Source organism: Typha latifolia, chromosome 9 (genome assembly GCF_019914945.1).
Source record: "Typha latifolia isolate L0001 chromosome 9, TyphaL0001v2, whole genome shotgun sequence".
Lineage (NCBI taxonomy): Eukaryota > Viridiplantae > Streptophyta > Magnoliopsida > Poales > Typhaceae > Typha > Typha latifolia.
Window position 1 is genome coordinate 396,161 of NC_133094.1, and position 20,098 is coordinate 416,258.

Here is a 20,098-nt window from a genome sequence, read left to right on the forward strand (position 1 = left end):
TAACTTAATGAAAATCTGGTCTATGAACTTTCCTTTAAGAAAATTAAAAGCATAAACTAGCCCTTATATATTCTTAAAATTTGTTCTCCTTTTATAAATTGCATAATCATAAAATTTGCTCAAGATATTAAAATCATTTTGCATCTATAGTAAATTTAGCTCATTTATATGATAATTATTCTGTTGAGCAAACCAACATTAGACTGATTTTGAGGCATTGAAAGCAAGATGCCAGAGTGTTTAGTAATATATCTACATCGAGTGGAGAACGATAATGAAAAGTAAAATATAAAATCGTTTCATAAACTTGTATTTATAAATCGCTTTCTGTGTTAATATTTACAACCACTCCAGCCATGGGCTCCATAGCACTTATGCCATTCCTAACCGTTTTTTTTTCTTTCAGAAAGCTCTCCTTGTATCTTTCCCAACTTTTTGGTCATGATTAAATGCAGTACCTGTTCTTATAATTTTAATATATATATATATATCTGCTACGTGGCCATCAACCCACCATGATATTAGATGGAATTTGACGCTAAGACTTGTCCACTGTAAGTCTGCGTCACATTGCATGTTTTGCACGTTTCACTGGTATTCTTTTTTGACCAAGATAAACTGCGTACGTTATAGGGAAGGAATTCGATGTGTTCTCTTATTATGGAGATCTGGTTAAGTTTTTCTTTCCTTTTTCCTTTTTAATTCTAAGTTTATTTAGCTACATATAAAAGATGACCAAAGGAGTCTATCAACACAGTACATAGGATTTGATTACTGGATCGCGTTACTGTCGTTAGGTTGTTTGGCCAACTAGATTTCCCGAGGCCGACAAATTATTTAAGGCTCGACGGCGGCCATCTCGGGGGTGAGCTAGCTCAGATGGTGATCGCTTAATAATAGGTGAGCAAGTCACCAGCCTGGTCCCACCGATACCTGTCCACCTTAATGGCGTCAAACGAAGTCTCTCTCTCTCTCTCTCTCCCTCCTACGTTAGTTGCGAGAACGCAACTGTCTTTCTACTCTCGTCTGTTCTTCTCTTCTATATAACAGAGAGAGAGGATATTGAAGTTCCTTCCAGATCGACATGGATACTACTCTAACAGGGAAGCATCCATCGGACGGCGGCGAGGATGCCGGGAGCGACGGCGCCGAGTGGAAGAAGGTCGCCGTGATGAGGGCTTTCGTCGAAGATCAAGACCCAACTGCAAAGGTACTCCTCTCTCTCTCTCTCTCTCTCTCTCTCTGCTATTCGATCTCTTGATGGGTTCTTTCTTGGTCCCCGGAATTTTTTTTGAGAATTTACTAAAAACACCATTAGTTATACTCTTATTATTATTTTCTCTAATCCCTGTATTATATTTATGACATCAAAAATACCTTAAAATCGACTGTATATATATATATATATGGTAACTGGTGATTAAGAAAGCTAATGGTGACATATTAGGGTACTGCGAACAATAATATATATATAGAGTGTGATTTTGATAACTCTCTCCTATTTTTTAGGATTTTTTACAGAATCAAAATTACATTACAATCTTTAATATATCATCATTTCCATATTTTCAAATTTGTTATTATTTTTAATAAAATATTCTTAATATATTTTTATTAAATGACTAAAATACTCCTCTTTTTCTTGAAGCTTAGAGCGTAAATGTTTATGAAAAAGTCCGTCTCCTATAATCTGAGATATTTTTCCTTGTATTATAATTTCAGATAAAATGTTGTATAGCTTATAAATTATTTTAAATAATTTATAGAAGGTCAAAATAATCTTGAATAGCTTTTGAACCATATGATATTTTATAACATGTTTTCTGATGGGTTCTAGTTCTATTACTCATCTTTTAGTTCACCTACCGTGTTTTGAGCTACTTAATTGGACTGTGACATGTAAGTAATGCGTGGTTTGTCAACTGTTCCCTTCCCACCAAATTCCAATCTCATCACTCTTTCTTCTTTCTGCAATCACTGCAGCACTGTCCTTCCCTTAAATTTGAACTCCATTTGCCTCTCCTCTCTTCTACACCTGATGGCAGATGTTCGCTTTCATGGTTAGGTTGGGTACGTCGTTAATCATTAACCGCTTCTATATATGCTCATGCATGCATGCAGGAAGTGGACAATTGGATGCTTCGAAGGTTCCTTCGTGCTCGCGATCTCGACGTCGACAAGGCGTCGGCGCTGTTCTTGAAGTATCTCAGGTGGAGGCGTGGAGCTGCACCAAATGGTTTCATCTCAGACGACGACGTCAAGAACGAGCTCCCACAGAAGAAGATATGCGTGCAGGGGATAGACAAGAAGGGTCGCCCCGTAGTCGTCCTCTTCGGCGGCAGACACCACTATTCCAAGCGAGATATGGATGAATTCAAGCGTAAGTACTTTTAGCTTCTGCATACATAACAGCAAACAATTAATGGCAAAGAAAAATAGCATCGGAATTGATATCGATCCTTCACCAATCGCAGGCTTTGTGGCGTATTGTCTGGATAAGATATGTGCCAGGTACGTACGTACTGCTATATCTTAAGCTTTAACTTAATTATCTGACTGCATGAAGAAAATTAATTGCAGAACAAGTACCAGTCAGGAGAAGTTCGCTTGCATCGTAGATCTTAAAGGTTGGGGATACTCAAACTGTGACATTCGCGGATATCTTGCAGGTCTAGAAATCATGCAGGTGATAATATTATGCAATCGGAGAAATTAATATAACAAGAATCAAATAATGATTCTATTCCCGTGTCTTCTTGCAGAATTACTATCCGGAAAGGCTCGGCAAAGCGTTTCTAATTCACGTGCCTTACATTTTCATGAAGGCGTGGAAGATCGTATACCCGTTTATTGATAAGAGAACCAAGGAGAAGGTGAGATGGTTTCTTTCCCGGCCTCTTTAATTCAGTGCAAATTAGTTGGCATTGACTGCAAATGTTGCTATGCAGATCGTGTTTGTTGATGATAAGAGTCTGCAAGCCACACTGCTAGAAGACATTGATGAGAAGCAGCTCCCAGATATATACGGTGGGAAGTTGCCACTAGTTGCCATGGAGGACTTTAAAGAGTAGTTTTTAGAGTTTAGAACACCTCACTCTGTATACTTACTTCCAATTTGTCGAACGTATACAAAAATAGTATGCCAAGAAGGATCATTATTATGATATATTTGTGAAAAATCCAACAATTATATTACATTTTATTAATATAATAATTCAATTATTAATAGCCGTCTTAGCTCAGCTGGTAGAGCGCGTGGCTTTTAACCACGTGGTCGTGGGTTCGATTCCCACAGACGGCGCTTGTACTATTTTTCATTTAGCATATTTTTATTTATGATCTTTATACTTAGGGAAATTTTGTTTTCCTAATCACTTTAGAGATTTTGTTTTAACTATGAGAAAGTGACATAGGACATGCCCTAATCACTTTAGAGATTTTGTTTTCCTTGATCCGGAGTCTAAGACGGCCGATTTTTGTAAGTAGCTTATTGCTCTTCTAAAATTATCTTAGAAAAAGTTATATATGTAAATATAAAATTTTTAAGAATATATATGTAAATAAGAAATCTTAAGGACACATAAAAAGTGCCATAGTATTAGCTTAAGGCCTCATTTATTTTACTATGACAAATTTATAATATATATTCTTGTTTGTTATTCTTCAAAATAAAAATTTTATTCTAGGAGTTATTATTATTACGTTACTTATATTCTAAAATAAGGATGTAATAATTAAAAAATATTTTATTTTTTATAAACTTATTATAAAATAATAAAATAAATTGATAATATGTAATTTTAATTAATAGTATTTGTACTTAAAAAAATTATTATAATGTTTAGCTGTTATTTTAGGAGGAGTTAAATTAAAGAAAAAGTTATTTGTGAATTAAACCGAGGCTAAAAGTCAAAATAGAATTCCCATTTTAATATGAATATTCTTCTTCGCTTCTAGTTCTATGAGATCGGGAGGGAAGAGACGAGAAGTTAAAAGCAAATTTCAAACCTCCTCTTTCTCCTAAATCCCGCTTTTCTTTCCCTCTTTAAAATCCCTTACCCTCTCTCTCCTCACCCGCAAACTCTCGATTTGAGATCTATCACCAATGGCCTCTGCCGCCGGCGATCTCCCCTGCGACGGAGACGGCGTCTGCATGGTGTGCAAGAAGACCGCGCCGCCGCCGGAGCTGCTCCCTTGCCGTACCTGCGCCACACCGTGGCACGCCCCGTGCCTCTCCTCCCCTCCTGAAACCCTCGCCTCCGCCACAGATTGGCAATGCCCCGATTGCTCACCGCCGGTCTCCGGAGCTACACCCGTATCCGCTGGCGGGGCCGGTGGAGGTCTGATTGCGTCCATTAGGGCGATCGAGGCCGATGAATCGCTCACGGAGCAGGAGAAGGCGAGGCGCCGGCAGGAGTTGGTCGGCGGCGGGGTCACGTCGGCTTCGGATTGCGAGGAGGAGGGAGAGGAGAGGAGGAGAGAGAAGGAGAACGGAGATGTCCTTGATCTATTGGATGAGAAGTTTAATTGCTCATTTTGCATGCAGTTGCCCGATCGACCTGTTACTGTGAGTATTTATGTTCGTTAATTTTTCTTTATCTTGATATCTATTGTTTTAGGAACTCTTAAATTAAGGTTTCTCAATGAGTTGAAGACCTTACTTGCTACAAGTATGGAAAGGTTTTAACTCTATACATAAGAACATTGACTGGTGCTTAGTAAACTTAAGCAGGTTGGTATGAGCACGGCATCCTACTTATTATTTTTTGTTTTAAAAATGTAAACCTTGGTAGGTTCTTTCTTATGATTCCATAGATTAAAAAAAAAAATGGATCTGAAATGAAAGTGGTAATGCTCATCGTGCTCTCTCACGCTTCACTTCGCAAATTTCATTCCCCTACCCTAACGTAATAAGATGGACGCTTAAAGGTAACATTTTTGGATAATTGAATTTGTTTGAAAATGAATGCAGCAGCTATGATACTGCATACCTTAAAGATAACATTTCTAGATCTTATTTTGCCTTCTTAAAGTCTCTCTCAGCAGAACATACCGTTTTGCATCATTTTTTTCCCCTTTCGCTTGATAAATCATTTTACGGGCTTATTATGAAATCTAAATTTCTGGTCTTCTCTCTTCCTATTGCAGACACCGTGTGGCCACAATTTCTGTCTAAAATGTTTCCAGAGATGGGTGGGGCAGGGTAAACGAACATGTGCAAAGTGTCGTGCTCCGATTCCGTCTAAGATGGCATCCCAGCCAAGAATCAATGCAGCACTTGTTGTTGCCATTCGCATGGCGAAGACCGCAAAATCTATCTCACCCGGTGGCCTACCTCGTGTATATCATTTTGTGCGCAATGAGAACAGACCTGAGAAAGCATTTACCACAGAAAGAGCGAAAAGATCTGGCAAAGCTAATGCTTGCAGTGGTCAAATCTTTGTTACAGTCCCACCTGATCATTTTGGTCCAATTCTTGCAGAGCATGATCCGAAACGAAATAAGGGTGTGTTGGTTGGGGAGTTATGGGAGGACCGGATGGAATGCAGGCAATGGGGCACCCACTTACCTCATGTCGCAGGCATCGCAGGGCAGTCTGATCATGGTGCTCAGTCTGTTGCACTCTCAGGGGGGTATGAAGATGATGAAGATCATGGGGAGTGGTTTCTCTACACTGGAAGGTATCATTAATTGAGTTACCGATATCAATAATTAGTACTCAGTTAACTGGCTAAAGCATAAGAATAATTCTGACCTGTAAGATTTATAAGTTAATTGTAATGATGTAATCTTGTTTTCTGTGTCATTTTTTTTCCCAATGTTTTTGCCGTTTTCTGATACATGATGGTGTGATCTACAATTCTGGGTATTTTTAAATAGGCAAGGGGGATAAACCCCCACCTTTTATGAAGTCATTCTTGGTTTCACCTTCTCTTGAACTAAATGGACGCAAGATTCCGAAGACCCTTCCATTTTTCTCCTTTTCCTGACGAGCACGAAACAACATGCTTTCATTATTTTGATTATCTAATGAATTTTTAAAAAAATTGCTTGTTTGCCATCTTATTGTTGATAGTGGTGGAAGAGATTTGAGTGGGAACAGACGGACAAATAAAGACCAGTCTTTTGATCAGAAATTTGAGAAGCTTAACAAAGCATTACGATTAAGCTGCCTAAAAGGCTACCCTGTGCGTGTGGTGAGGTAGGCTATTTGGTGTTCTTACAAAGACTAAAAAAACATGATGGCATTGCACTAATTTAACTATCATGTAGTTTTTCTTCTTTTTTCATGCATGAATATATTCTCCTCTTTTCCTTTTTATTGACATGTAAGAGTATCTTTATTCACTTGATGAAACTTGGGCATCATCTCTTTCAAGTAAGAGAAGCTTTTGGAATTTTCAGATCTCATAAAGAGAAACGTTCTTCCTATGCTCCTGAATCTGGGGTTAGGTATGATGGAGTCTATAGGATTGAGAAGTGCTGGCGTAAAGTGGGAATTCAAGTACGATTCTCTCTTTTATCACTGAAAAAGCAATGCTCCCTTTTATTCCTTTTTCAGTTTCCCTTGCTACATTTTAAATTATATTCACCTGATAACAGCAACTAATACAAGTTCTGGATCTTGTTTTCAGGGTTTTAAAGTTTGTAGGTATCTTTTTGTTCGCTGTGATAATGAACCAGCACCATGGACAAGGTTTTTCACTTCAGTTCCCTGTCTTCATCACTAACAGACTTATGTATTTCTTCTCTGCACTCATCTGAGACACATTTAATGCTTGTCGAGGCATCTACATTCTTAAGGATGTGTTGCCTTTTAAGAACGTCGGTGGACTAGATATTGGTACTTAATACTTGCATAGAGTTTTATAAAAGAGAATCAAACTATCAAGTGGAATTTGGGTGCACTGATGCCAAATTTCTTGAAATAGCTGGATTAAAGCTCTGATACATATAGTTTTTTTTTATCATTTATGAATCCGAAGACTAGATATGAGCTAGATAAAGGGTCAACCTTCTCTAAATATAGAAGCATTTTAGGCTCCACTGAGCTTTTAGCTATCTAGTCTAGGTTGAACAATTGTTTCGAATCAAATGTCGCTGAGACTTGCTCCAAGCTGTTGTGTTGTCAAACTGTTCTTTCAAGCTAACTGCACTGTCGAGCCATCAACCGAATCGAGCTAAGTTACCAAACCATCAACTACCAAATAATTTCTTCACAATATTGTTTGGGGTTGGAGTTGAACTCATGACCACTTTAGTCATGAGCAAGGTATCTACCAACTCTACTAGGGTTGGTTGGTCTCTGATACATATAGTTAAGGTTATGATTATGGAGCTGCTTAATCGGTAGGTAGATGGGAATGGGTGAATTAGGAGCATAAGTGCTTACAATGCTGCCAATATATAGAAAGTATATGTTGTTCAGCTTGTAAAACATACTAGGAACACTTGCTATAAATCAGAATTCTTTCCATAAGATGGCTTGCTCAAAATGCGTTCCTTTTGAAGAATCATGACTCATGCTACCTATGTCAAAGAGGGCTTGAGCATAATGTCTTGTAAGTGTACTTTTTAAAGAATGTTGTATGAGAGAGGACAATACCAAGTAGCACTGATCTTTGGATAGTGTTCATTAACAAGATGGTTTAAAGGATTAGTGACTGAAGAGAATCCATTAGACATGCCTTCTGCATGTCTCGTTTTTACAAAGAATGTTAAATGAAAGAGGGAAACTGAGGAAAACGTGGATATTGTACATTTTGCAAGATACCCCTTCTAAAAGGACTAGTATCTTCGTATGAGCTATTAGACATTAGTTTTTTGTGTCTTTTTAATCATTATAGTTGATTCTTATTGACCATGTTTTTCTAATTCCCACTTTGAAGACAGTGATGAACAGGGTGACCGTGCTAGACCTTTGCCTGTCATTAAGGAACTGAAGCAGGCAACTGATGTCACAGTAAGGAAGGAAAGCCCGGCATGGGATTACGTTGTATGGCTACTCCCTTTTCCTAATTCTACACATGTTGTCTGCCGCATATTCACTTAATGTCATTGAACAACTAGTTATTTTTTCAATAATGTTGTTTTCACATAAAGAAATAGTTTTTCCTCAAAACTGGTTCTTCTCATTTTCTACAACATTGGTCTTTTCCTTTGTTTTTCTAAGGAAAAAGATGGATGGAAATGGACCAAGCCTCCACCGGAAAGCAAAAAAGCATTGGCCACTGGAAATCCCGAAGAGAAAAGAAGTGGGAGGAAATCTAAGGGGCATGCTAATAACTCTGTCAGAGAGAAACTTTTAAAAGGTTTAACTTTAATTAGCATAAACATTTTCCTTAGGTTATTAATGTTGATTCATTCTCTTTTTTCCCCCTTAATCTGTATTTCTCCAGTTTAATATCATTGGTCGGTGCTATTAGATAGTTTATTTTACTTTTTGCAGAATTCAGCTGTTTAATTTGTCGTAAAGTGATGAGTTTTCCACTCACAACACCATGTGCACATAACTTCTGCAAGTCATGTGTGTTGGGGTCATATGCTGATCAGTCCTTTGTGCGTCAAAGAACACGTGAAGGAGGAAGGACTCTTCGAGCACAGAAAATTGTCAAGAAGTGTCCCTCTTGTCCTAATGACATCTCTGACTATCTACAGAATCCTCAGGTATACTACTGGATCATGACTGAAATGACTTAGTAAATAGATGAATGATTTCTTTTATGCTAAGCCTCGTCTATCTGATTGCTTATACCAGGTAAACAGAGAGCTCATGGATTTAATAGAATCACTTCGGGATAAGACCGAGGAAGATACTATCATTGAATCAAGTGAGGAAGGGAGTGATGTTGGGGTGAAGTATTGTTTGGATGAAAAGAAATCAATTGACAACGAAGAAGATAAACAAATTGAGGATGGCAAGAGAGCAGATGGGGAAGAGCCTGACGCCACAGAATTTATGCATCTTGAATCTGTAGATGGTGATTCTGAGGTCCATGCCGCAAATTCGGAGTTGGATGAAGCAGATGAAAAGGATTCACGAAAGACCGCAAGGAAAGCCACAAACAAGTACTCACTCAAGCGGAAGGAAACTTCTGCTCCAGAGAAAGCTACTAAGAAAGCTAGAAAGGCGTCAGGGTCTCAGAAGTGATGTAGGAGACTAAAGTTTCATGATAAAGAAATTGATGCAGATGAAGAGCAGCTCAACGGTACTGAGAAATATAATCCATCTGCCATGCAGATTGAAAAGCACACCTAGTCTGATCAAGATTAAGACGATTCCACTCATTATTATGCTTCTTACATCTTCCATTCCTAGATCTGGCATGTAATCGCTCTTGTTCCTCAAGAATTATGTTTTCGAATGCCTTCTATTTTGAGCCTTATTAGTGTCAATGCTTTGTTCAGGACTATCTTTTCATTTATACTTCTTCTATTTTGCTGCATTCCATGTTTGTTCAAACTTGACGATTGCTATGGGCATTCATTTGTTTTCTGCAAGAAAAGTAGAATTATATTACCTCAGAAAGTGGGTGCAAAAGCATTAGGTGCTCGGAGGGAGGCTTGGCATATCTCTCTCTATATAAGATCTACTAAAGAATTAGGGACTAAGTCAACCCGAATAGAAAACGTAACTTTGATCCTGTATTAAGTTGGCTAACCAGTTTGATACCTGATTTGCCTCCCTACAGTAAGAAAAAGAGACAGGATAGAAATACGATACAATCTTTTGAACATCCCATCATAACATGTCGCCGCTTCTGTGGGACATTTGCATTATTGCAAAGAATCTAGATAGATAGAGATTATGAGTTTTATATTTCAGATAAAGTAGCATAGTAATATTTAAACTCATGAATCTTTCCTCCTCATGCTATATTAGCTTACTAATTACTCTAAAATTTTAAACCGTTGAGAAATAATAATTTTTTATATTCTAACAGTATGCTCTCATATGTCTAATATATATATATATATATATATATATATATTATACACACACATATATTATTCAATTATGTAAAACTCATTTGAACATTCTTCACGCACGTGCAGTGCACCACGTGCCGGTAGAATCTATCGACGTGAAACAAAAAACCAACGGTCGGATGCGTCCCATTCCAACGCACTCGCCCTCCCGCATGCGTCGCTTTCAGTCCTGACACGTGTGAGATCATCACCGATGAGACCCCGTCCCATGGCCCAAAAGAGAGAAGGCGGGAAAAAGGCCTCAAAGTACGGCAATCGATAAAACCACTCTTTATCTTTCTCTTATCCACTCTCTCTCTCTCTCTCTCTCACTAATTAATTTCTTATTATTTTTCTTTCTTCTGTCTTCGCAGTGACACAAAGATACCTCACACAGTCCCATGAACTTGCACGCAAATCAAAGGGGCTTTCTTTATGAGTTTTTGACCAAACTAGCCCTGTTTTAAATATTTTTTACCAATATAAACGGCTCCTTAAATTTATTATAAAAAGAAACCGTAGCTTTACTCATAAACCTTTTACCTTTAAGATAAAATGCTACTAAGATAAGAGTTTTTAATATAAAAATAAAGTTTTAATTTAAGTAGTTAAAATACTAACATAAACGAATTCTTACCAGTAAAACAAACGCTAAATATTTTAATATTTTATTATAATAAAAAAAATACTGAACTAGTCAACGAATAAAAATGTAAAATACTTCGGTATTACTACAGTAAAAAAAAATATGTTTTTTGGTAATAAGTTCAAGGGCCAACCTACTTTGGTAAATAAAAATTAAATATAAAGCTAGTTTGGTCGATCACTCTTCTTTATCTCTTTATCAACTTTATTATTTGATATAATCAAACTTTAGTTTCGTTGATGGAGTTTTTGACTAAACTAACCCTGTTCTAAATATTATTAACCAATATAGACCGCTGCTCAAATTTATTATTATAAGAGGCCACCAAAAATGTTAAATTTATAATTATTTTATATTTAGGATAAAATGCTATTAAGATAAGAGTTTTAAATATAAAAGTAAAATTTTAACTTAACAAAACACTAACTTAGATAGATTCTTACCAAATAAAACACTAAAATATTTAGCGTTTTAACGTAAAGATGCTGAACTAGTCAAAGATCGAATGCTAAGTAAAAATCCAGTTTTGTAATAAGTTTGAGAGCAAGCAATTTACTTTGGTAAATAAAATTTAAAATAAGGCTAGTTTGGTCAGTCACTCCCATTGATGCACCTCTTTCATCTCTCTTTCTAAAGATGGTTTAGAAATGTAATACCTTTATTGGTTAAAGAGAACTAGGGGAGAATGTTTGAGAGGAGATCGAGCGGCATGGGTTTTGGGCTTCTCTGAAAATGGCGAGATAGGGATTTATTCTCCCAGTTTTTATTTTATTTTATTTTAACCTGGAATGGGTGCTTTCAAGCTAAGCTTTGAATTTATTTTGGAAGGAGGGAATATTGCAGTTCTTCTGCTTTATTAAGTTGGTAGTTTCTGAGGCGAGGAGAGAAAGAGAGAGAGAGAGAGAGAGAGAGAGAGAGAGAGAGAGAGAGAGAGAGAGAAGGAAAGGAAAGGGAGGGCAATGCCAACTTTCTCTTTGCAGTTCTTTAATCATTTGGGGTTCTGGTGGAAGGTCAGATAAGTGTGGGATTGCAAAGGCTCAGTTTTTATCTGTTAAAGGAGTTAACTTTTGCGTGGGTTTTGAAGGCTTCTTCTCCTCATCTAACAACCTCAGAGAAATTCCTTTTACTGAAGGTATCTTGAAGGTTTTTCTTTGCTCTCTTTGACCCATCAAATTTAATTTTTGTATTCCGTATTCTCTTTGAGTTCAGGAGGAAAAAAAAAAAAATCCTATCTTGGGCACCTCTCTTTCACTTGAGAAGTTCTCTCTGATAGTTTTTGGAAGCTTGTCGAACTGTTTTCCTTTTAAAAACCCTAAGAAATTTGTACTTTGCTTAATCGATGTTCTCTGGAGAAGTCTATGGAGGTCCATTTGAACAATTTGTTTGCTCCTTTGTCCATCTGAGAGTACTCCGTTTGATTCCATTCTGCATAAATTTTGGACCTTCTTGTTCTGCTCTAGAAGAAAAAAGCGAGTGTGCTTAAGGTATGGTGCTTTAGCTTGTTGAAGGGCTCTTTCAATTTGTTGCTCCTTCCATGGAAGGGAGGAGCAAAAACCCTAGAAAAACCCTAGCTTTCCAGACCCTCCTAGTTTTTTTCTTCTTAGTCTCCCATGCCCCAGAAACCACCTACTCCCAGCTTCTCCATTCAGAGCCTATCTTCTCCCAGAGCCCAACACCTTCTCCCCCTTCTAAGATTTCCAAAACGCCCAACACCGCCCATCTGTGTCGAATCCTCCTTGGCATCCTCTTCGGTTCCCTTACTGGCTTCGTTCTTGCCGTCGTGTTCCTCTTCTTGATTCATCTCATCGTCCAACATACCAACCGCCCCCCGATTCTCAAAGGCCCTGTGGTGTTCTCCCCGGTAATCTCTCCTAAAGCTCTCCAGTTAGCCCTCTCTGGCGAAATGCAGTCAACCCAATTGCTTGGGTTGAGCCCCAATGGAAGATACTACCGAGTAGTCCTTGACAATGAGATGGATTTTGCAGTCAAGAGGCTCTTACCCAATTGCACAAATGCTTCTCCATTGCGGAATTCCAAGTCTGAGTGGAGAAGAGTGCAGCAGCAGCTTGAGATGCTGGCGAGGGTGAAACACCGGAATATGATGAGCTTAAGAGCATATGTCCGCGACCATGATCAGTTCTCACTGGTATATGACTACATTCCTGGTGGAAGCCTGGAGGATCTGATGAAGAGGGTGAGATCTCGACAAATTAGCCTTTCATGGGGTGTAAGGTACCGGATTGCTGTTGGGATGGTGGAGGCACTGAGGTACCTGCATTTTGAATGTGAGCCAAGGGTACTGCATGGAAACTTGAAGCCCTCAAATGTTATGTTGGATGAAGGGTTGGAGCCGAGATTGGGGGATAGCGGATTGGCTAGACTGTTAGCAACTAACTGCGATAATCCAGGCTCCTCTGACTATGTTGCTCCCGAGTGCTACCAGAGTAGCAGGTGAAATTCTCTTCTTTGTTTGCCAGTTGACACAAACTCTTCTCTTGGATTTTTTTAGTTTGGACTTCAATATTGGTATTTCTTTGCTTGTTATGCTCTGGTAGAAAATCTAAGTGATAAGCTGACTTTGTGTCCTCATTTTCTCCTCATCTCCCTGGGAGAAATTCTAGCGACAGTTCAAGTTGGTCTAAAATTTATATACTAGATTCTTCACATTTTGTTCAAAAGATGTAGTTTAGAATTATCTCTGGATACTGAATAATGGTTGTCAAACCAGTTATCATCATTATTTTGCACTTTCCAGCTTCTACATTTAAGGGTTGAGAGATTTTTTAGCAAAAATTACTTTATTCAGGGAGAAATAGTATGCGGATGAGTAAAATTGATATTTAAACTTTTGGAGGAAAGATGGTTGTTACCAATTTCTTTTGACCATGCTGATTTTGTTCATGTTAACTGTAAGAATATTGACTTCAGATGGTAATAGCTGAATTATGTGCATGCTCTGCAACTTTCTATCCTAACCTTAGTTTTGTATATCTATTTGTAAAACTCCTTTGTGTTAACATCTACCTTAATATACGCAACAATATAATGCAGGTGTACAGATAAGAGCGATATCTATAGTTACGGAGCAATTCTCGCTGTGCTGCTCACAGGGAGAGATCCATCCGATCCATCCTTCGCCAGAGAGACAGAGAGGGGAGGCTTGGCCCAGTGGCTGAGACACCTACAACAAGCTGGGAAGGCTATAGAAGCCCTAGACAAAGGCATCTTAGGGAAGGAGGGGGAAGAAGAGGAGATGCTGATGGCAGTCAGAATCACCCTCGTGTGCCTATCAGATATGCCTGCTGATCGACCGTCCAGTGATGAGCTTGTCAACATGCTTACTCAACTACATAGCTTCTGATATCACCCTTAAACACCCAAGTACAATGACTGAGTGATTTGAGCATAGAGATTAAACTGTCGGTGTTGGTTATAAAGACCTCTAAGCAAAAATGATCTCGTCAAGTCCTCTTAATGTCGTCTGCGATTATTGATTCAGGTCTTTGTGGGTGTTAGTGTTCTTCAATTTGAGGCTTAAAATCTTTCTGGTACTATCTGCAATCCTTGTATTTAGACTGAGGTCTTTAGCTTTCTGGTCTTCTCCTTTTTAAGCCCTGAGCAATGTGAATACATGTTATGTTTTGAGATCATTCAATTTTTTCTTTTTCCTTTTGAACAAAGAGTCTATTCACTATTGATGCTTTTGAAGTTCTACTTAGAAGTGTGCTCTAACTATAAATAATTATCCCATCTCTTTGATCAATGCTGTCTTTATTTTTGTGGTTGGGTTTGACACTCGGATATTGCTTTTATCATCTGTTCTCAGCTTTTATGGAACCATTGATGGCATGGATACTTTGGGGAACATGAAAATGCTGTGAAAAGGGCTTGCAGTCATGCAAGTGGAAAGTGGAAAGTCAGTTTTATTTTTCTTCGATCTTTTTGAAGGCTTGGTTGCAAAAGGTCACAAAGAAAAATAAAGGGAAACAAAAGGAGAGGGAAAGTAAGTGTTGGTGTTGAAAAAGATTGCCATGGTAAATTCAAAGATCTTTAGTATCAAACCATGTATTCATTCAAGTGGTAGACTTCTTTAAGCCTTTCAATTAAATGGGAATCTTGGGAATGGTATTTGTAGAGTTTGCACTTCTAATTGAACAACTTTTAACTGTAAGTTCTTGACACCATTAGTTTGAAAAGATTACAGCTTTCATTCATAGAAGATTAATGTCTGGATAATGAATGATGGCTTCGAAATCCCTACTCAGTTTACTATCCGGAATATTTGCGGCAGTTAAGTCATTTGAATTCCTTTTGCAACAATAGCAGTCACAGAAGAAGGAATTTTAAATGTCCTTCCTTAATCCTTACAGTGAGTCAATTATTTTTAAATGTCATCAGGCATGGCATCTTTATCTATCATTTCTTCAAATAATGATTCACTTTATAACGATTAATCTTGAGGGAGATTTAAGTAATTGTAGTTACGTTCTCATTTTGCCAATATGACTCGTCTTATTCTATTTCGATTAATCTTATGTTCTTAGCATTGCATATATATTGGCTAATGTATCAGCAAAATAAGATAAATTAGGAACTCATGCACTTCAGAAGAAGCGAGTATCATCTGGGTAGAAGGTTAGTTCAATTGGCTTTTGATAGCCTTACAGAAGACCAGATTCAATCTACACACCTCTAGTAGATGATAAATATCAAGTACCAAATGTATTTAAATATAATACTTTAGACCAACTATATAACATAGGAAGTACCCCATAAATGAGTAGAGGAAATATCTGACCCAATTACTTGAGCAAAAAATGCATCTTACCAAGAGGAAGCACTGCACACCTTGCAGGCTTGAACAATAGGAGACTAAATCTAATAATAATCGCGTAGTGCAGCTTCAGACTAATGTTGACACGAGTGGTTGGAAAGCGATCAAGAGCCATTCTGCAAATGTTTCACCCCCTCAACCTCTGAAAGGAATCCGTTCTCGAAGAATGCTGAATGGAGGGCTTTAACACATTGTTTAGCCTCGTTATCATGAACTATCAAGGAAATGTTCACCTGTTTCGTGACATGCATTAGACTGGCAATCATAAAACTGTTGATGAACTTGATTAGGAGGGGTGGAAGGAACAAGTACCTTTGATGCCCCTTGTGATATCATCTGGACGTTGACTCCATTTTTCCGTAGAACATTAAATGCCTGACATGCATAATGCGCACAGAAAATGCAAGGAACTAAGCAGAGCAAAAGAGGAAATGGAGGGAGAGCATCAATCTCATTTAAGAAGGGTCTCATACCTTTTCAAGTATCAAAGAGGATCTCTGCACATTTCCAATAAGGGAGATTATTGATCTGTGCTGAAGTAGATGAACAACTGCAATCTTCTCAAGCTCTTCCACCACATGGTCAAGTTCCTGCCAAGTTAGATTGGATAAATAAATCAGATCACAATGAAGACAGTGTTTTCCTGTCATAAACCAGTTTCTCAAGAAAAAATAATGAATTATTTATTAATCAGGAGTTGCTTCCAGAATTTACAAACAATGATGTAAACAATGAACAGAATATCAATTTTGATTTCCAAACTTGCCTGTTGGATTAGCTCTCTACTCCATAGTTTTGACGGATCTAATGTCAAAGAAATACTGACTTCGCTAGTAGCAACAGAATCAACAGAGATACCCAAGTCTTCGAAAATAGAGAAAACCTAGTCAAAGGAACAAAAAGTTAGAAATTCAAAATAATGAAATAGTGGGGTAAGATAATGACGTGTTCTCTACCTTTGCTAGAAATCCAAACTGGCCAAGCATACGAGTGCTCACTATATCCAGCATTGTGATATTTGATTTCAAAACTATACTAGTTAGTATAGCCTGAGAAAGGAAAAAGAACCAGAGAATAGTAAAATGTGAGAAAACCAATAAAATAACATGAAGTTGAGAAGACCAGTGAAACATCACCAAGCTGCTACAAAGTACAAACCTTTGCCATATCTCTTTCCTTAGTGATGAGAGTACCTGGAGCTTGAGGGTTGTATGAGTTTTTAACTCTAACTGGAATATCACCTTCTCTAGCGGGTCGCATTGATTGTGGATGCAAAACCTGAAATTGATATGTATCTTCTATATAAGTGAAGAATACATTTGTATACTTCCTCCAACTCTCCAAAGATGAGTAAGCGTAGTACATATTGCTGCCTTTCTAGATAACTACATAGAAAGAGTGAGAATGCAACAATACCTGTGCACCAAAATAGGCAAGTTCAGCTGCCTCCTCAAATGTCAAATATGGTACAGGCTTCGCATTTGGGTAAATATTAGGATCACAAGTCAAAACACCATCAACATCCTTCCAAACCTGCACAATTAGGAGATGTCAATATCAATCAATACTCTATAACGACAAAAAGCACCATAAAAGGGCATCAAAGAATATAAATAAGAACAATAAAACACCACTTCAGCAAATAATTGAGTTCAGGACAAGAATAATGAGCTTTTTTGGAAAAAAAACTAGCAAAACAATTTTTATCCTTTCCAATCTGTCTTACAATGGACCTGAATTTCTCGTAGTCCCAGAGCTTTACCAATGGCTGTAGCTGTCAAGTCACTACCACCTCTGCCTAAAGTAGTGACAGCACAAGACTTCCAACCCTGCATGTTGAAGAGGATCTTGTGAAGAATTGAAGGCCAATGGATTGTGGAGATATCTTAAAGCTTCTCCGAAAGAAAATAGTTATTTTGGGAAAATAGACCTTTCCAAGAAAACCAGTAACAATCGGAATTGCAGGTTCATTGATCCAATCTCCATGCAACCTCTTTGCAATGGCAGGATAAGTTGCTTCCAAGATGTCCGCATTAGTAAAGTCGTCTGTTGTTATGAACCCAATATCAAATGCATCATACTGCAAAATAGTTTGCCAACAGGATAATTAGCTATTTACTAAGATATGAATGTACTAGCAACAGATATTGTAGAGAGTAGAGACTAGCTGACATGTACGATTTATTAAAGAAGAGCAGGGGTCCGGGGATATTCCTCTCAGCTTTGTTACCAGATGATACCAAATGATACCAGAACCATATTATTTAGAATGTGAAAAGGAAGCCACAAAATAATCATGAATTTTGGTGTCACTGTATGAAAAGGAGTTGAAGAATGATGAATCTAAGAAGTCAGAGAGCACTTTTCCTTGAACTGATGAATGACACAAGTAACCATATGCATCATGGTCTTTGTAAGAAGTTATCCAGTAGCTAAACAATCAAAAAAGAACAAAGAAAAAAGATTCCAATTCCTAAGCAATGTAAGGTTGAAGCAAAGTCACCATCAAATTGAACAGTCTCTAGTTATAGGTTGCCGTGATGTCTCAGAAGTCAGAACTGACTGAATAATAGATTGCTACACTTAAAGATAGGAGAAAGTTCAATGCATCAGCCCTCCCGATCATCTGCTCATTCTGTTGACTTCTTCAAATTTGGAGGTTTAGATCACACGAGAAACCTATACTATGCAACCAGTGAATCTGCTAGTCCCTAATATGAATGATATACTTTTCAATGGATATGATGTACCTGCCGTGCTTTTGTACCAATTTTGTTCAAATATGCAGCAAAAATCCTCGTAGACATGCACTCTCCAAATGAAACTAGATAGTCTCTTGTTCGAAGTGTCAGTTCTTTCATCATGGCAATACCTTTCAAAAGTTGCTCCAGTTCGTCCAATAGAGCTGCAAAGTTCAGCATAGAGCTAGATAAACATAAAATTGGAAAGCACATGCGTAGTAAAAACGTTGTCAAACAATAAGATTTGCATGTTGTTGGTGAAAAATGTTATCAATTCTGTTCTAAATAGATCATGGTAAACAGAAACCATGACACCAATAAATCCTCATTACGAATAGCACAATTCTAAGAAACCAAAAGACTAGCAGCAACTCACCAGATATAATAGACCTATCTAGCTCAAGTTCATCAACTGTCCTGAACAAAATGAAATAACAAGCAATTAAATAAAAACAGTCTAAACCAACCCTACCAAAAGAGATTAGCTATTCTAAGAAAATATAGAGAAAGTAAAAGGTTGATATACTTGAGATGCGACTCTTTTATGAAGCCTAACTCATCAATTTGAGAAACATTGGTAACCCCACAGCTTACTGCTTTCTCCCCAGCCTACAAATCGAAGAGCCATTAGCAAAAACACGAATACATCCTCCAAAAACACTGAATTATAACAAAAAGGGATGCATAATACCAATAAAAGTTTATTCGTCGTCTTCCCCATCGCAGATAGAACGATCACCGGCCTTTCGTCCGGAAAACTGAGGATGAGTTCGGCGACTTCACGCATCCTCTCAGCCGACGCGACCGACGATCCCCCAAACTTCATCACTACGCTCAGCTGGGCGGCGCTCCCGTCCGCCCCATGCCGCAGTGCCACATCATCCTTCTCTACCACAGCAGACACGAATGCACCTGCCTCGCAGCAAACCTTCAAACCTCTCCTCGTGCTCACCCCCTCCCTCCTCCTACAGATCGACTTCAACGATGACTCTACACCTAATCTACTCCTAGAGCTAGCTGAGATAGAGAGAAAACTAAGTGAATCCCTCGCGATTCCAGCACAATGAGCCCGGGCGCCAAATTGGAGAGCCACTGCCATAATTCAAGCCAAAGGAGTTGCTTTATCTCACGGATCCTGCATAAGAAACAGATCTTTATCTAATCGACAGATTCCAATGTCGACAAATGGTAACATACAAGCCAAAACAAATTAAGAATCTTTCAAATTTTCACACAAATCCAAAATCTTGACCGAAAGCATTACAGGTATGTCCGCGTAGAGCGTTGCACCTCGAAATCAGAGAACCCAGAGAGCGAGAGAGAAAAAGTAAGCGTTTAGTTCCTTTCTCCGATCCCGAGGTGGAGCTCCGAGGGGGGAGGGGGGAGGGGAGGGGGAGGGGGAAGGGGAGAGAGAGATTGAGCGCGGCGGCGTGGAGCGGGACAGGTAGGAGAATGTAGAAATAGCGGAGGAGGAAAAAGAGAAAAAAAACGAACACTGCCGCATACTTCGTCCACTGCTGTCGGAATGGACGGCCCAGATTCGACGCTGACGTGGATCCCGTACGCGGCGCAGTGGAGGAACGTCATGAAGCGGATTTACTTTATTTATTCATAGTGCTTTCCTATATGCTGACCACAAAATTTATGTTGATAACTTTATTAGTAAGTTTTAATCATACCGTACATTTTCGCTAATTTTCAAATAACACCCAATAATTTTGTAACTACTAACTATACTCCTTATTCTTCTTGTAATTTTTATATAATATTCTATTATTATTTTCAATAACAACTATTAATCCAAATTTATAGTTTACATAGCTCTACTAATTAAATAACTAAAATATATTTAAATTTATTTTAATAATCTTTTATTTGAAAATGATTGAATTTACTTATATGATAGTG

General features: G+C 38.1%; 4 protein-coding genes and 1 non-coding gene across 6 annotated transcripts; 4 read left to right on the top strand and 1 right to left on the bottom strand.

Annotated features, from left to right (window-relative positions):
* The first annotated feature begins 758 nt into the window (after positions 1–758).
* Positions 759–3,228, top strand: LOC140795265 (CRAL-TRIO domain-containing protein YKL091C-like). The gene is made up of 6 exons (XM_073147742.1): positions 759–1,210; positions 2,122–2,380; positions 2,475–2,511; positions 2,581–2,686; positions 2,763–2,873; positions 2,949–3,228. The coding sequence occupies exons 1-6, from the start codon at positions 1,085–1,087 to the stop codon at positions 3,069–3,071; spliced, it is 762 nt and encodes a 253-aa protein (XP_073003843.1). The 5' UTR covers positions 759–1,084; the 3' UTR covers positions 3,072–3,228.
* Positions 3,229–3,301, top strand: TRNAK-UUU (transfer RNA lysine (anticodon UUU)). Its single transcript has one exon. It is a non-coding gene; the product is annotated as a tRNA-Lys (tRNA).
* Positions 3,302–3,935: 634 nt separating this feature from the next.
* On the top strand, positions 3,936–9,446 carry LOC140794649 (E3 ubiquitin-protein ligase ORTHRUS 2-like). Its single transcript, XM_073146773.1, has 9 exons — positions 3,936–4,567; positions 5,149–5,681; positions 6,077–6,202; positions 6,406–6,505; positions 6,636–6,697; positions 7,894–7,996; positions 8,174–8,312; positions 8,450–8,667; positions 8,759–9,446. The coding sequence occupies exons 1-9, from the start codon at positions 4,106–4,108 to the stop codon at positions 9,149–9,151; spliced, it is 2,136 nt and encodes a 711-aa protein (XP_073002874.1). The 5' UTR covers positions 3,936–4,105; the 3' UTR covers positions 9,152–9,446.
* Positions 9,447–11,742: 2,296 nt separating this feature from the next.
* LOC140794615 (inactive leucine-rich repeat receptor-like protein kinase CORYNE) lies at positions 11,743–14,295 on the top strand. The gene is made up of 2 exons (XM_073146716.1): positions 11,743–13,066; positions 13,667–14,295. The coding sequence occupies exons 1-2, from the start codon at positions 12,150–12,152 to the stop codon at positions 13,974–13,976; spliced, it is 1,227 nt and encodes a 408-aa protein (XP_073002817.1). The 5' UTR covers positions 11,743–12,149; the 3' UTR covers positions 13,977–14,295.
* A 923-nt stretch (positions 14,296–15,218) lies between these two features.
* LOC140795759 (aspartokinase 2, chloroplastic-like) lies at positions 15,219–19,632 on the bottom strand. Of its 2 annotated transcripts, none has more exons than XM_073148517.1 (14): positions 19,481–19,632; positions 18,882–19,325; positions 18,717–18,799; positions 18,567–18,607; positions 18,200–18,354; positions 17,380–17,529; positions 17,183–17,278; positions 16,866–16,982; positions 16,608–16,727; positions 16,406–16,498; positions 16,216–16,332; positions 15,923–16,039; positions 15,762–15,824; positions 15,219–15,682 (listed from the first exon to the last, which is right to left on the bottom strand). In XM_073148517.1, exons 2-14 carry the CDS (start codon positions 19,287–19,289, stop codon positions 15,554–15,556), a joined length of 1,689 nt encoding a protein of 562 aa, XP_073004618.1. In that variant the 5' UTR covers positions 19,290–19,325; positions 19,481–19,632; the 3' UTR covers positions 15,219–15,553. The 2 variants fall into 2 exon arrangements, with proteins under 2 accessions (XP_073004618.1, XP_073004617.1); XM_073148516.1 differs by having other exon boundaries at positions 19,455–19,632.
* Between the last annotated feature and the right edge of the window lie 466 nt (positions 19,633–20,098).

Coding starts and splice junctions, on each gene's coding strand:
- LOC140795265 (XM_073147742.1), top strand. CDS start 1,085: ATGGATACTACTCTAACAGGGAAGCATCCATCGGACGGCGGCGAGGAT. Junction 1,211..2,121: donor ATCAAGACCCAACTGCAAAG/GTACTCCTCTCT, acceptor GCATGCATGCAG/GAAGTGGACAATTGGATGCT. Junction 2,512..2,580: donor CTGGATAAGATATGTGCCAG/GTACGTACGTAC, acceptor AATTAATTGCAG/AACAAGTACCAGTCAGGAGA.
- LOC140794649 (XM_073146773.1), top strand. CDS start 4,106: ATGGCCTCTGCCGCCGGCGATCTCCCCTGCGACGGAGACGGCGTCTGC. Junction 6,203..6,405: donor TACCCTGTGCGTGTGGTGAG/GTAGGCTATTTG, acceptor TGGAATTTTCAG/ATCTCATAAAGAGAAACGTT. Junction 6,698..7,893: donor GAACCAGCACCATGGACAAG/GTTTTTCACTTC, acceptor CTTTGAAGACAG/TGATGAACAGGGTGACCGTG.
- LOC140794615 (XM_073146716.1), top strand. CDS start 12,150: ATGGAAGGGAGGAGCAAAAACCCTAGAAAAACCCTAGCTTTCCAGACC. Junction 13,067..13,666: donor GAGTGCTACCAGAGTAGCAG/GTGAAATTCTCT, acceptor AATATAATGCAG/GTGTACAGATAAGAGCGATA.
- LOC140795759 (XM_073148517.1), bottom strand. CDS start 19,289: ATGGCAGTGGCTCTCCAATTTGGCGCCCGGGCTCATTGTGCTGGAATC. Junction 17,279..17,379: donor TTACTGGTTTTCTTGGAAAG/GTCTATTTTCCC, acceptor TTCAACATGCAG/GGTTGGAAGTCTTGTGCTGT. Junction 16,499..16,607: donor AGGAAAGAGATATGGCAAAG/GTTTGTACTTTG, acceptor TTCCTTTCTCAG/GCTATACTAACTAGTATAGT.